Here is a 15,551-nt window from a genome sequence, read left to right as displayed (position 1 = left end):
CAATGGCAAATCATTTTCAATCAGTATTTAGGGTCTTACCCAGGTCTACCAAGTAAGCAGAGGAAATTGCCTTATAACTTTGGTTTTTCCACGATAGCTTTTTAATCACAGCAAAATATTCCACCTCTAATCCTATCTCATCCCTGACCTTTCAGGATTTCCAAAGATATCCAGCACAATTAAAGCACTACACAATGCTAATAAGGACCCCACTGATGGCAGAAAATGTCTGATTATAGCTTGCTCCAACTGATATCACTTGTGATAGCATGGACATGTCCCTCACCTACATTTTAACCAAATATTAAATATTAATCTATATAAGCTTTGCTCCACAACTGCTCCATGTTTGAGATTCACATGGGAAACAATTCAATAAAAATCTCTTTTAAAAATGCTGCTCCTGCAGCATTTCATTCCGTTTGGAATAACCTCTGCATCTCAAACTAATTTAACTAGCGCCTACCAAGAAGGTTCATGGCTGGGTTAAAGGTCAGACTGAAACATATACATATATTTAACCGGAGTTTCAACCCGTGATCAATGCCACATTATGAAAATGAAGAAAGAGTGATATATTGAGTTACTATTTACATGCCGGGGAGTACAATTGCGTACAATCACATTTCATTGGTATGAACTGATTTCCATTTCAACAGCACTTTTACATTTCCTTTATGGTCATGTCGAACACTGCAACATACATCTCCAGAGCTTAATTTCCTGGAGCATTCACCTCTCACTGGCAGATGTTAGACCTGATTATGCCACATTTCAGCAGTTTATGGGTAATTATATTCATTGCTACATTTAACAGACCTGGAGATATTAATGTGCGATTAATCAATGGATATCCTCTTTCAATAAAATTGCTAGTAAAATCGGATAAAATTGTTACTGTTCTCTAATTTTCACAGACATCAAGCTGTAATAACTGATCAAATAATTACACAATCAAATAATATAGCCCCGAAAAAAAAAATATATATAACCCTTCATACACAAAGTGTAAGGGAAGGTGACAGCCTGGAATGCCTCTTAGAAACGAAAGGACTATTTACATCGCCAAACTTCCACTTTGAATTTTTATTGAATTTAAGTCTGTTAAACTCAGCATGACCCATAGAGCTTTAATTTCATCTGAAATTCTGATGTGGTTCATGACCAATTATCAAGGCAGACTTCCCATTTAAAGGATGACCTGCTGATTGCGGTAGCCTTTGGAAAAAAACTAAAGTACTCCCAAAGCTACATAAACCAGTCAGAATGCAGGCAAGGCATATAAATCCCACAAACAGTTTTCTTTATGTCGGTGCATTTACGCTGCCTGTTCTGGGGCTGGTGGGGCAAGATATGCCGTTAAAAATGAGTGATTTGTCCACAGCAAATCAGCAGTGGGTCATGGTGGTTAAGGAACAATGTTTGCAACCAGTGCCAGGGTCCCTGATTCAGTTCCCAGAGGGAGTTTCAATGTTACACCCTTGAGCCACTGACTTCATCTACACTGATTCTATAAAATAATACAAAAATCCAGCTGTATAAATGCCTTATGGGTGAAAGAGTAAGCTATGTTTGAATGCTTTCGCGTACGCCATCAGAATTTGAATGCTCATTTGTGGTTAGATTACCAAACTTTCTGTGAAAGGCAAAGTATCAAGAGGGATTTGAATTATAGTTTCCCAAAGACAGATTCCAAAGACAACAAACTCTGAGGAGGAAATAATGCAGCCCACTGCCTAATCCTCACAGACAGTGACCTGGTAAGTTTATGATCTTTCAATAAATCCATCAAAAATACTGTCACAGTTCTACCCTTTACTCATTTACGTGTTGATTGTCTTAAAAATAGATAATCCCTGCATGTTTAATATACTAACTGTCCACAAAATCAATGGTAGGCATATTGTTTTATATTCCCTAATTCATGAAAGAATGAATGAATACAAATAAAAGGGATTTCCTGCTGCACACCAGCAAGCTAGCTCACAGTTTATGACATTTAGCATTGGCAGCAGAGGGTTATAACATGACCTTAATTTGTGCTGGCCCACATGCAATGCACAAAATATGGCTGTTTGGAGGTCACTTTTTTAATAAAATTAACTTTTGTAAATTGTATTATTCTGAATAGCATTTTGTTTATAATATTTCAGTTTTATCACATTTATTTAGAGCAGCCAATGGACAGAATTTAACCATTGTGAGACGGAATGAAGTAAGAAATCAGAAGGTGATAGACCCTGTTTGTGTGCCTGCTAAACAAACAAATTCACATTTTTGAACCAACACTTCACTTACTACAAACATCCCTCTAGTTGCATACATTAGAAACAGAATTTAAAGGTCTCTACTCATTCTCAATTTCATATACACTTAGTAATGCAATGATTAAATCGTATTAGAAAGTAAAATACAAAGAATGTATTCCGTTCACTCTGAGCTACAGCCGTGAAGTTTTATTGAATATAACTGATGATAAACTTCATCAATTCTCATAAAATCTTAATCTGGGGATCTTAAAATATGCACTAACACCATATGCCCAGCCCTGATGTACACGGCTGTGTTCTGTCAGGTGGCAGCGATGGAAGTCTTTAGAGAGCCGTGCAAGCGCTTCTGTCTCTGATATAAATAGTGTAGGCAGAAAGCATTACTCAGCACTCAAAACATAACGGACGTTTTACTTCTGCAATTAAATTTTAACTCGAGCCACCTATGTATGAAATAACAACACCGTTATCAACATCATCGCCATCACTAGGGTGCTAGTGGGGGCATGCCCACCTAAAAAAAAAAACAACAACAAAAAAAAAACAATTCTTTATCGTAACAAAAACGCTAGCTTTCGAGGAATTATAAATGTCCATCCTTCCTGAGCCCAGGATAAATTGCACAACTGTATTCAGGTTTCAGCCATACACTTCAATTCCTTTATGCTCAAATGCACAGCATTAGCTTATTCTAAACCGCAAGTATCGACTATCTTTTCTGAGCGCATGCAGAATGGCACAGACAGGACTAGACTACATTATATTAGATCAATCAATACCAATGATATTGAATAACTAGTCTAAACCTCATTAATCAAATGAAATTGATGGGAGTCCACAAGTCCATAATGGAGATATTTTTACCCACTTTTGGTCCACATTAACATGCTTGCAAACATAAACTTACCATTGAAGAGCGAAGTCCCATAGAAATCATGCATCCACTATTCCCCTAATTAATGTCTTTACTCAGTTTTATTTCCAAAGTTCCAATGTTGTACAATGTCTAACACTTTCTTCAAGAAAGTATTTTCACATCTGCTCTTATGAAAACATTAGGAAGGGTACCCCTGATAAGTTCCTGTGCAGATTATCACCCACTTGAGACAGCTAATTGCTTGCAGCTGAAATGCCTAATTGAGCCACAATAGTCCTAGGGCTATTTTCATAAAATCATAGAACATGTTATAATATGCAAAATAAGTAAAAATGAGAATTCCTAGACCAGATCTTGTAATTTCATTATGGAATATGAAAAGGTCTTTTTCACTGATTAGAGCAGTTAATTTTAATAAATAAAAGGTGACATCTACTAATTGAAAATGCTTCCCTGCAGACAGTAGCCTTTATAATCATTATAAGGTGATTCCCTTGAATACTTAAAAAAGGCTGTATCCCATAATGTATACACACACGCTATCTAGGGTGTATATAATTATATGTCCGATGGACCTAGTCCCATTCCAAAACTTGAGTATTCATCAAAATTTCTTGGATGTTTTCTTGTTTACTTGTCAGAGCCAAAAGGTAAAGTGTGAATTGAAGAATACTTTTTTTATTATTTTAAGCAGGCAGTCATGGAGGAATTTGGGTACCAATATTTAGTTTTTTTTTTTTTTAACCCTCTGTGTTGCGTGTGTAGCCTTTGTATAACTTTAGTATTTTCTGTCAAAAGTCAAATATTTGAAAATAGTGCATGTGAATATAGACATATACATTTCTCTCCAATTAACATGTGTAACCCGGACTGATGAATCTTGGCGTAATGGGGAAAACATTTCCTGATAGATAGCCTGAGATATACAGTATAAATACATAATACATGTTGTCTCTCTTGAAATATGAGCTAGAAAATGACAATCATGGCATAGTAATGATTCATATACATTGCAAATCCAACCAAATTGCTAAGTACTTCACAAATGGATACTTGGTGGAATGCACTTAGCAGCATGCCATGCCTTCTACAAGAGGCAAAGTTTCCATTCAGAAAACTATACTGAATGTACAGAAACTGTGGTTAGAAATATAGAACAGTGTAACGACTTGATGACATGCACATTAAAATAAATGCATTTAAAGGTAATTTATTTAATTAAAGTGAATAATTATGCTGTAAATGAAAAAAAAAAAAAAACAGTAGAATCCATTTTATTCGCTGAGGTATATCATGTAGAAATCACAGCACGTTTTATACATAGTCCCACCATTGCAGGTATAAGAGAGATTTCAATATATTGTCTAGGCTTTTGATTGCCTTTGGAGTTTGTTAATATTTGAGGTATTTATCAACATGAGGACCAGAGTTGTCCCAATGAAAGTGAAGGAAGCCATTACAAGGCTGAGGAAAAAAAAACAAAAAAAAAACATGATAATTAAGAAGAAAAAACAGCACTGGTGAGCTCAGCAATTGCAAAGGGCCTGGAAGGCCAAGGACGACCTCTATAGTTAATGACCAAATAATTCTCACTGTAATGAAGAAAAAACCCCTAAACAACTGTCTGACAGATCAGAAACACTCTTCAGGAGGCAGGAGTGGTGTCAGTGACTATTGTGGGCAGAAGGCTTCAGGAACAGAACTACAGAGGCTACACTGCATGATGCAAACCACTTCAAAAGCTTAGCTTCAAAAATAGCATGGCTAGGTTACAATTTGCTAAGATGTACCTAAAAGAACCTGGAAAGTTCTGGATAAAGGTCTTGTGGTCAGATCAGACCAAGGTTCACGTATATCAGAATGATGGCAAGGGCAAAGTGTGGAGGCCAAAAGGAACTGCCCTAGATACAAATAACCACCTCATCTGTGAAACATGGTGGTGGGGGTGTTCTTGTTTGGGCATGTACAGCTGCCACAGGTACTGGCTCACTTGTCTTCATCAATGATGTAACTGCTGATAGCAGCAGCAAAATGAATTCTGAGGTGTACAAAATAATATTATCTGCTCAATTTCAAAAACTGCTTCCCACTGCATTGGATGAGGCCTCATCCTACAGCAAGACAATGATCCCAAACAAATTGCTAAAGCAACGTAAAACAAGCAGAAGCTGAAGATAGCTACAGTACAGGCCTAGCAGAGAAGATACTCACCAGAGTACTCATCACCAGAGAAGATACTCAACACTTGGTGATTTCTATGGGTCACAGATTTAAAGTAGTCACTGCATGCAAAGGATATGCAACAATGCACTAAACAAGACTACTTTCATTTAGATAACATTGATATGTTCCAAACATTATGGTGTCCTGAAATGGGGGGGTAAGCATAAAAAGTGCTGTAATTTCTACATGGTGAAACTAAAAAGCATAAAAAGACCTTTCAATAAATGTGCATTTTAATTGTATGACTACACATCGAAAATTGTGGATGTCAGAACCAAATAAAGAAAAATGTCTTTGTCCCAAACATTATGGAGCTCACTGTATATTGTTTATCATTTAATATTTCTTTATGACGCAACACACAGTTAATTTATAAAATATGAAATAACAGCAATAATTCTATTTAGTATCATGCAGGTCTTTTTGAATGCAACACATTGAATTATCAATGTGGATTACAAAAATATCAAATTGTGTTATAAAATTCAATTTGAACTATTATTAGATAGCAAAAAAGTGGACACGTAGGGCTGCTTAGGAAAATTACTAATACATGCCATTTGACTGATAAGGACAAGGCCAAATAAGCCAGTGCAATGGGCATCATATTTTTTTTTTTTTTTTCCTTCATTTGCAAGGATACCCTGGCTTTCATTAGCAGAAATACATTACTGAATCTACTGCAAATTAACCAAAAGGTGAATGAAATACAAATTAAGTTTGAAGGCCATCTCTTAGCTTCTTATAAATGTCACCAACAGGCACCTGAATGGCCTGATGACGGCAATAAATTCCACCGTTCCACAGTGCAGTGCGAGTACAGTCAGTCTATTACATCTGTTCACAGACACCTTAATCTGTTCACCAGTACTAACTGTCCCTGCTGCTCCTGCTGCCTTGTGAATATGCATTGTGCAGGAGTGGCATGCGGTTCCTTTCAATAAGGTGTGCGTATTCATTATTGTCTCTGCACAGCTTATAAAGTATGAATCTGAATCAGTAAGATTACAGGGCTTATTGAGGATCTGTTCTATCAAATTTGTTTACACTTAGTATGAATCTCAATATGCAGAAATTATTATAAACGCAACTTTCTTTTTTAATATCAATGATATTGACATTTAGGATGACCTACATATATGCTAATACACACACACACACGCACACACACAAACACACTTAAAAGTTTTAAGAGTTTAAAAGTGTAACTGAACAACATGGATCTATGAGCTCACAAATAAGGATCATTAGGCCAGCCACCTCTATAAACCAAAAAAATTGAGTCAGCTGTCTAACTTATTTTATCAAATAAGGGTTGACAATACCCCCTTGAATACATCTAATGTTGCTGCGGTGCAGTTTTATTTAATAATTTCTTATTTCCCCAGACAGATACCAAGAGTTGCTGACAGCCTTATATCATCCAATTTCCTTGTTTTGCCAAATCTACGATTCTCATGCTCCATCTCAGTTTAGAAACTGCTCCCCTACAACACTGACCTGAATTCAGTCTTAACTCGATGCATTTTAACTTGAAGGACTTTTTGCAGTTATTACTTATGGCCAAAAATAGTTCAGTAGGTTTTATGAAATAAAACATGAACATCATTAAAATCAAATAATAATGCTGTATAAAACCTAGGGGAACGATCTAATTGATTATCAATGAGAGTTGCAGGCAATGCACATTACGGTTAACCTGGACATTCCACACTAACAGCCAAGTGCTACAATTAAATCCTTTGTTAAACGTAATAATGTAGTTCATCATCAAATATCACTATTCGCTGATAATATGCTTGAGCTTCATTTTTTTTTTTTTTTTGCATTTCAGTAAATATGATGACGTGAAGTACAAATGTATTTCATAATCATCAATAATTTCATTAAAAAATAAAAATAAAATAAAAACGAATAATAAAGCATATAAACAGCAAACTTAGTTGGCATATTAGACGAAGGCTTAACTATGACATCCATTCCAGACCAAGATACTGACGGACAGTGTGTCAATATCCAGGGATGTCAGACACTTTTGTGTGGACCTGTAGACAACACTACATTGTTGACAAATATGCCATGAATCGCATGGAGTTGATGTCAGTCTTTCAAATGTCAGTCAGCCATTTTTGACCTAAAATAAGCCTGCACACACACAAAAAAAAAAAAAAAAACATGCATAACATATGATGCAATCATCATGAGGCGGAAGATATACACAGTAAAATGTTCTGCCAAAGTTGAATTAATTTTGTTGTGTGAGACTACTGTACACATATCAGCTTAATCCTGAATATCAAGGCAACATGTTGTGCCTTGGAATACACAGAAACACTACCAAAATACACACTGGTGTGATTGACAGAAGAGTCCAATGTACCCTGCCATTATGATAGTCGCGGAATCTACTGCAGGTGTGGGAACGCAGTATCGTCCACATAGTATTACGCAATTGAACAATACCAAGGTAAAGGCTATGGCCCAAACATATGCACAGTAAATTGTGTGTGCGTGAGTGTCTGCTTGTGTGTACGTGTGTATCTAAATACAGACACATTTTTGATTGACTCAAAGCCTAGCAATGTATGCATTTGCACTGCGTATGCAAAAATGCATTGCATATCCATAACACAGAATATTTAAGTTCCATATTTCATAACCAACCTAATTGTTGCCTTATGTTGCCTCATCAATGTAATAAATCTCACAGAGTAACATTTCATAGTTTGTTTCAGTACTCAGTTCACAGATTCTTAATGCTGTAATTGTTACAGCGGTGCGGAGTGTGGCACAGTGGGTAAGGAACTGCGCTCGTAACCGAAAGGTCGCAGGTTCGAATCCCGGGTAAGGACACTGCCGTTGTACCCTTGAGCAAGGTACTTAACCTGCGTTGCTTCAGTATATATCCAGCTGTATAAATGGATACAATGTAAAGTGCTATGTAAAAAGTTGTGTAAGTCGCTCTGGATAAGAGCGTCTGCTAAATGCCTGTAATGTAATGTAATGTTACTTTTGTCACATTTTTTTGATACATTTTCAAGCTGGAATTTTTTATTTTTTTAATCTGCAGATTCATGTTCATTATTGTGAGTTCATACAGACCAGAGATTTTTACCAATTAACAATTGACAGACTATACTATCCATCCAGTATTTGTTTTGTATAAGTAAAGTACATATTTGCAAGTGCTTCAAACCAAAGAAAGCAATAGCATTACTGTCTGAAGTAATAATTGCTCAAAATTACTTTAAAAAAAAATTAAATATGGAGTTTGAATTACTGAAATCAACAAAGAAAAATATATATTTCAAAAATACTCCCAGCAAGTACTCTGATCAGCAGTGCATAAATATTGGAGTGAAGGAGCACTTCACATATGTGTAGCCACAATCTTAGGAAATATCCTTCTACAGGGCTAAATTAGGTTTCAGATCTAAAAAGTAAAGAGCCTATGAACTCCTTAATATGTAAAATAATCGAAAAATACACGTTTTGTATCTGAACAGGTGTGATTGCATGGTAATGTGACATAATTTAAATGGAACCATTTAAGATTAAACAGGCCTTTGAGGTTCTTTACCTTTGTGACATAATTTTGTAGGCATCAGGGAGGTAGCAGTTAATGTTTTCCATCTGGAAGGGGTCGGCATCACAGATTTTGTCATCCGTCCGGCCGTAGTTGGCACTCTCAATCATGATGACATCACTTCCTGGACAGCGTAGGTCGATCGGGTAACCCTCGCAAGACAGTTCTCTTCTCACCAAGCCAAACGGCATCGCTGCGCGGCTAAACCCTGAGGAGGAGGAACACCTTGTATCAGTACAGAGGAAAATCGAGGGAAGAGCGGTTTTGACCAGGAACATCACGAGAAGGAAGATGAGAGATAGCAATTGACATTTTCTAGAGATGTAAAAGAGAAAACACACAGAAAAATACACTTTTACTGTATGTGATGCGTATATTACATAGCTACTGTTAAATGTTCCCGTACAGTCCCTTACAGTCTCTCAGTCTAAAGATTTATTTCTTTGAAATGACCCTTCTTTTTCCCAGATCTTTGCAATTAAGTTAAAATTCATTCCTGAAAAGGAAATACTGTTCAGTCATGCTTCAAGTTTTTTTTTTTCTTCCCCCCCCCCCCTTTGTAGTGTGTAGTGGCTGGAAGTTTGGTTAAGGCCTGTGTTCTTCAGGTAGGGCTGAGATCAGTGAGGATACATTTCATGTGCTGTCTAGATAATTAATGTGGCTCTGTTAACAATCGTCAGTTGTTGGTAACCTCTGCACATTTACAATGGGATCTTAATGGTCTGCACATGTGAGGGAGATGCAGGAATCCAATATGTTTCCTCATGAATTGCACACAGGAAGAGCACTTGAAAATAAATATAACAAAATAAAAACACTTACTAGTGGATTGTTGTCAATACGCAACTAAATAGCAATCAAAACTATATATTTTTAAAATACTCAGCTGTGTTTTTTTTTATACTGGGTTGATTGCTTTAGCAATAGCATGCTGACCACTTGTTATGACCATCTAATCAAATTCATCCACAGCCCATAAGAGTGTAAAGCAATCAAAGTGATAATTATGTATCCTGTTGCTCCACATATTTTCATGTTTGTAAGTAAGGGGTTATTTTATCTAAAATTTAAAAAAAATAATAATAATTTAATAATAATTAAAAAACAAAAACACTTTTCAATGTACAAAGATGCCAAGTTACTCATTCAGACAAAGCACTGTCTATAAGTCATCAATTAAAATTTGACCTGACATTAAAAGTATTGATATCAAAATGGTTTGTACTGTATTTGCTACAAGTAACTGATAATATGAATGCATATAAATGTATGAACCATAAGATAATTACATCTAGAGAAAGACATGCATACACATACATACTTGCAAACACACAGATATTCTAGCTCAAAGAAAGATATAGGCGTGGATTCAGTCTTTTTTCTTTACCATGAATTACAAATATTTGAAAGTGTTTGTCATATTTTTAAATGGATTACACAGTGTGTTTCAATGGGTCATTGTATACACAATAGACCTACTGATTGTTTATATGTTGGCAGATGATTTGTAGGCCTAGCTGACATTAATTTAAAAAAAAATGCATTTGCAAAGTAGCTACAGTAGCCTAATTAAAATGTAGTTAACACTGGGAATGCCACAGTGGTCAATTTGACCATTGTCATTTCAAGAATATCTGCCATCAATATATCTGCCGTCATGAAATCCACATAGCTCCCCCTTCAAGACTATTCCTAAACACTTAGTTTCAGAAACATTTGTTTCCCATTAAGATTATACAGCTGTAAAAGCAATAGTTTTATAGCTTTATTTATTTATTTATTTTTGGCAAATATTAGTTAGCAAGCAAGCTAGCTTCCGCACAAAATAAAGATGTTACCACTAAGTTTTGAAAATCATGTCCTATTGGCTGAAGTAGCATCACATGTGCACTTCTTTATGCGTCCATTTTGCCTGTGTTTCTGAGTATTCTGCTTTCATTAGACTACTTTGATGAGATGTTGTTATTGGCAGATGAAGTTAAATGTCCGACGGGGAGAATTATCGATTGTGGGACTGGAGCCTTTGTGATGACAAATCAGCAGGGAAAAGTATGTGAAAACACAAAATAACATAACTTTGGAGCTTTATTGCATGGACGTGTGAAGTTGTATCTGGATTCTGTGTGTTTACATGAGGTCAAATAGTACAGAAAGTAATGTTCATAGGGGCTGAGAATCTGTGAACATTGTGGTTATTTCTGTAGAAAACCCTGAAACTCTCAAAGTGCTATATAGATATGGGGCATGCCCCACCAAGGCAAAACTTGGCAGATGGTATACCCGCCGTCCCAATTAGCTAACTTTATGAAAATGTTTTGACCATATTTCATGTTTCAGAAATGCATGAAATATTTAAACAAACAGCATGTTTTACAATCAAAGTGTTTTACGATAACTAACCATCATTGGTACCTCTAAGTTTATTTGCAATCTTTTTCTATCAGCAAAGAAACAACAATACAAACATCTCAACAGCACGAAGTGTAATTTAATCCATCTTATAGCCCTGACAATCGAAGAGACGACTGGCAGGAGGCAGAGCTAGAAGAAAAAAAAAATCAATACTGTGGCTTTGTGCTCTGCAAATGCGAACACTGCCAAATAGCTGCGCTTAGGGTAAAATGAACTATTTTGCTCCATTTTCTCCTCTCTCTACAAATTATTTTGAAAATACAGCTTTCTTCACGCAATAAAATGTCAAACTCTATGGGAAAAAAAAGAAAGAAACAGTGGGAAATTAAGGAACAAAAGAAAATTAAAAAAAGAGAAAGTCCTTTTTCAGAAACAGGCACGCCAGCTTTTGTTTGCACTATTAAAATTCACTTTTTTAAAAAGTGGACAGTCCTTGCACAGAAAGAGAGTTGCTTGGTACAAAGCGGCCATGATTTATAGATCATAGACACAGCAGCCAGGATTTGTACAGTGAAAAGAGCACCACTCCCACATGCACTGCCAATAATGATCATTGTTAGAGGCAACTTTCTGTCTTGGCTGTGGCGAAGGCCATTTCTGTTGACAGTGCTCTGCTTTCTTAATGAGTCAATGTTCACAGTCTGGTGCCTTGAAAAAAAATCATTGCTCTTTTTCATACTCTAATTTGTTTTGTAAGATTGGCACTTGAAAACACTGCCCTATCCCCTTGTACTGTTCTTGCTAATTACAAACCTTTGACTGTCATGGATGACACTGTTTGTACTTGTAAAAATACAAGTGCACACTGCTCAGACCGATTACCTGAAAACCACTTAAAATGGATTGTGATGCCGAGTTAATTTTGGCCATTAGATGCTTCATCTACTGAGGACAACTGAGGTTACTCCTGTCTGAATCAATTCAATGTGAAAGAAACACGAGAATAGCCATTTGGCACTGTAGTGTAGTAGCTACAGTCTAAGAGAAATTATTTATTTTGCAAGATCCTGCAGACACCATTCAGATGACTGTCTGCCACACAATCAATGCCTGAAATGCATCTTACAACACACTTCTGCCATAGAAACAGCTTACTCTCCCCCCCCCCCCCCTCCCCCCCACACACAGTGGCGCAATGGACTCCCCATAGTAGTCTAGAAAGCAGAGTCTCTGTTCATCTTCTGCTACACACCTGTATTTTGCATCTTGGCTCAACAAACACCTATAACTTTTTTATAATTTCCCTATACTCTCCTTCTAACCTTTGAGCATTTGGGTGGGTATAATACCCCTTGACATGTAGCACTACGCTCTCAAAAATACTGTACTCATCACTCTTTGTCCTTAAACTCCCTCATATGCCTACTGTAGTACATATCACAAATTTAGAAGTCATGTAATATACTTAGTATTGGTAATGGCCCATAATATACTTAGTATATGTAATGTTACTGCTCCTTGCCAAGATTTTCAGTCAAAAGTAACTCAATCTGGATAAAGACATTTCCTAAATTACTAAATGCAAATGTACTGCTTTTAAAACTTTTTTTATTTTTTACAGCTCATTATATGATTGTGCTTTTAATAAATGCATGCATATACGATATGTATACCCTCGTGCACGAGGGAGATACTCTTTGTATTAAACCAAAATACACTTTTATGAACAAGACGGGATAAATAGAGGGTTACAGCGTGCAAAAATAGTTGGAGCTTAGGTGTTCAGCAGGGTAGTTGAAGGTGCTCTTTGGTAAACAAGGGTCATCAAGGAAAAACGAGTAGAACCAAGGCACTCTTCTAAAGTTATAAAGTTTTAATATATGGCTAGTTCATATTAGAACATTAAAAACTCCAACATGCTTCGGGCCAAGCGTTGGCTCTGTCTATTTATACACGTTGAGCTGGTATCCGTTCCCCTTTGCACACTTTTATGAACAATGACTTGAATTTCTTTGTATTGTACCTTGTATGTCACATACATTGTGCAACCACTGTCATTTTGCTATTCATATACACACGGAGTTATCCAGACACACACACACACACATGCATGCACGCACGCTCACACGCACAATCAGAAAAGCTGATTTTCCACAAAATTTTAAGTGCAAGAATGAAAGCCTGGCACAACATGACCAGGTTTTGAAAGCCAATTTGAATGTCAGTGCATTTGTGTATAATTCAGCCTTGTGTCAGGCACACACTATACCAGAAAAAAACACAAAAAAAACCCAACAATCGATGTTCTAAACATTTTTTCTTGAGCCTTATGTACCTCAGAGCCAAATGTAATCAAGACACGTTTTCCCCCTTTCCTGCTTCATGGCTTACAACCAGAACAGTGCGGTTGTAGGCTACTGAGCGAGCTGTTAAAACATTTGAGAGATTTAAGTTTTTCTTTTTTCTGCGGCCTAGATTTCACATCCCTGTGCCACTCTGTATAAGAGGTCACATGGACTTCACATGGATCAATTGGGTTACAGTCATATATATATATAGATTTAGAGGCCTTACATGCACATGCACATAATTGGATACCAGAATGAAGCCAAAACTCCGATGATCTGTTTTTCAAAAGCTGCTTAAATACTTAAATAACTGATTTTTATGTGCGTGTGTGTGTGTTTCTCAAACCACTGTGTGCTATAGCTGTAAAACTGTACTTCTGGTTTTATCATTTGGACCACCATCAATTCCTCACTTCCGAAACAGAAACCAGAGCAGTGTTGAAAAAAAGAAAAAAAAAATAGTTTCCCTCCACTTCATAGCAAAGATTAATGAACAACTCCTTTTTTTCCATGGCAAGGATGACGGGTTTATAATGCACACTACTTTGTCTACGCAGATTTCTGGAAAAGAATGGAAAGATCTCATCTGCGCTCCCCAAATGTCGACTACCGCAGTTCATACATCACAGAGCAGCAGCTTGTTCGTAAACAACTGTCAGAAGCCTCGCAATTGATTAGGCCTAGGGCTGAACTACTTTCTCACCCCAATGTTGGATGGTCTTTCAGGATGGAGGGGTGAGTGACATGACCAGATCAATACAGGGGAGGGTATATCTGGACGTGCTAACAAGCCTATTTAAGGGCAAATTATATGAGTTTTCATCGCTGTCAGTTTTATATGATTCATCTCAATTGACTTTGGACCCCTTCATATAAAAATAATTTTAGATTTACTTACTGTGTTACTGAAAACGCAATTGTATTACATAGTAATATAAAATTTGTCCAAGAAAGACTAAGATGGTTCTGTTTAATTTTTTTTTTTTAATTTTTTTTTTTTACATTTAACATAACCAACAATCATCTGGCAACCACTAGTTGACTAGTTCCTACCCACTCCAGCAAATGGACCAAAGCCATGTTCTTACTGCTTTACCAAAATCAGATTTTTTTCCCCCACTCAATTTTATGCAATCAAAGGTGGTAAACTTAGGAATAATTAATAGATGCATTATACACAGAACACAGTGTATGTAAAATGTTTATGCTAACTGTTTGACTATGTGTGTATATATATATAGTGAAATATTTATCAAATAAAATAAAAATTAAATAAATAAAAACCTTGAAAAGCGTATCATGAAAGCAGAATTAGATCCACTCCAGACTGAGCAGCTGGTCTTTTTTTTTTTTTTTTGATCAGTTTCTGCCAGGCCAAATTTGGTCCTTGGCCTGACATTTGTAAACAAAAATAATATTATTTCCCCATAGGTGCAGGAGCATCAGCTGGAGCTGGAGCTGAAATCTGAATGTAAATGAATGAAAATGAGGATGAGCACCCCCCTGATTTATCAGAAATCTAAATCAAGAGTTTTCACAGTTGGTTGCCAGGGAAATTGGGACAAAAGTATATCTGAACCACGTTAGCACCTCAGTGATATGAACCAAACATGCTGCTCACCAGACAACGTGGCACTTTAATGACAAACGAGTCTGTAAGTTCCAGTAAACCTGCTTTTCCCTTCCCATGCCTGAAAATGAAGAAATGTCCTATCATTTTCACTTATGCCATTGTTTTATGACATCTGCAATGTTTTATAGCTGTGAGAAAAATAACAACTTTTGTGAAAGTCCTCTTCTGTTTCAATTGTTTCCATATTTAGTGCCACAAAGGCCTTTAAAAAAAAAAAAATAAAATAAAAAAACCTGGACTTTTGCTATTCCCTAACACCAAC

The 15,551-nt window shown here is 36.4% G+C and overlaps 1 protein-coding gene across 32 annotated transcripts in view; it reads right to left on the bottom strand.

Moving 5' to 3' along the window:
* The window catches only part of adgrl2a (adhesion G protein-coupled receptor L2a), a 114,769-nt gene that overhangs the window by 59,027 nt on the left and 40,191 nt on the right, over window positions 1-15,551 (bottom strand). For all 32 annotated transcript variants that reach the window (XM_035414783.1, XM_035414784.1, XM_035414775.1 and 29 more), the window contains exon 3: window positions 8,951-9,164. In XM_035414783.1, the coding sequence (XP_035270674.1) occupies window positions 8,951-9,164 (214 nt within the window). The remainder of the gene's footprint in view (window positions 1-8,950; window positions 9,165-15,551) is intronic.

This window comes from Anguilla anguilla, chromosome 4, assembly GCF_013347855.1.
Source record: "Anguilla anguilla isolate fAngAng1 chromosome 4, fAngAng1.pri, whole genome shotgun sequence".
In the NCBI taxonomy this organism is placed as follows: Eukaryota; Metazoa; Chordata; class Actinopteri; order Anguilliformes; family Anguillidae; genus Anguilla; species Anguilla anguilla.
Note: the sequence above shows the minus strand (reverse complement) of the source record. Positions and strands in the feature narration are given on the sequence as shown.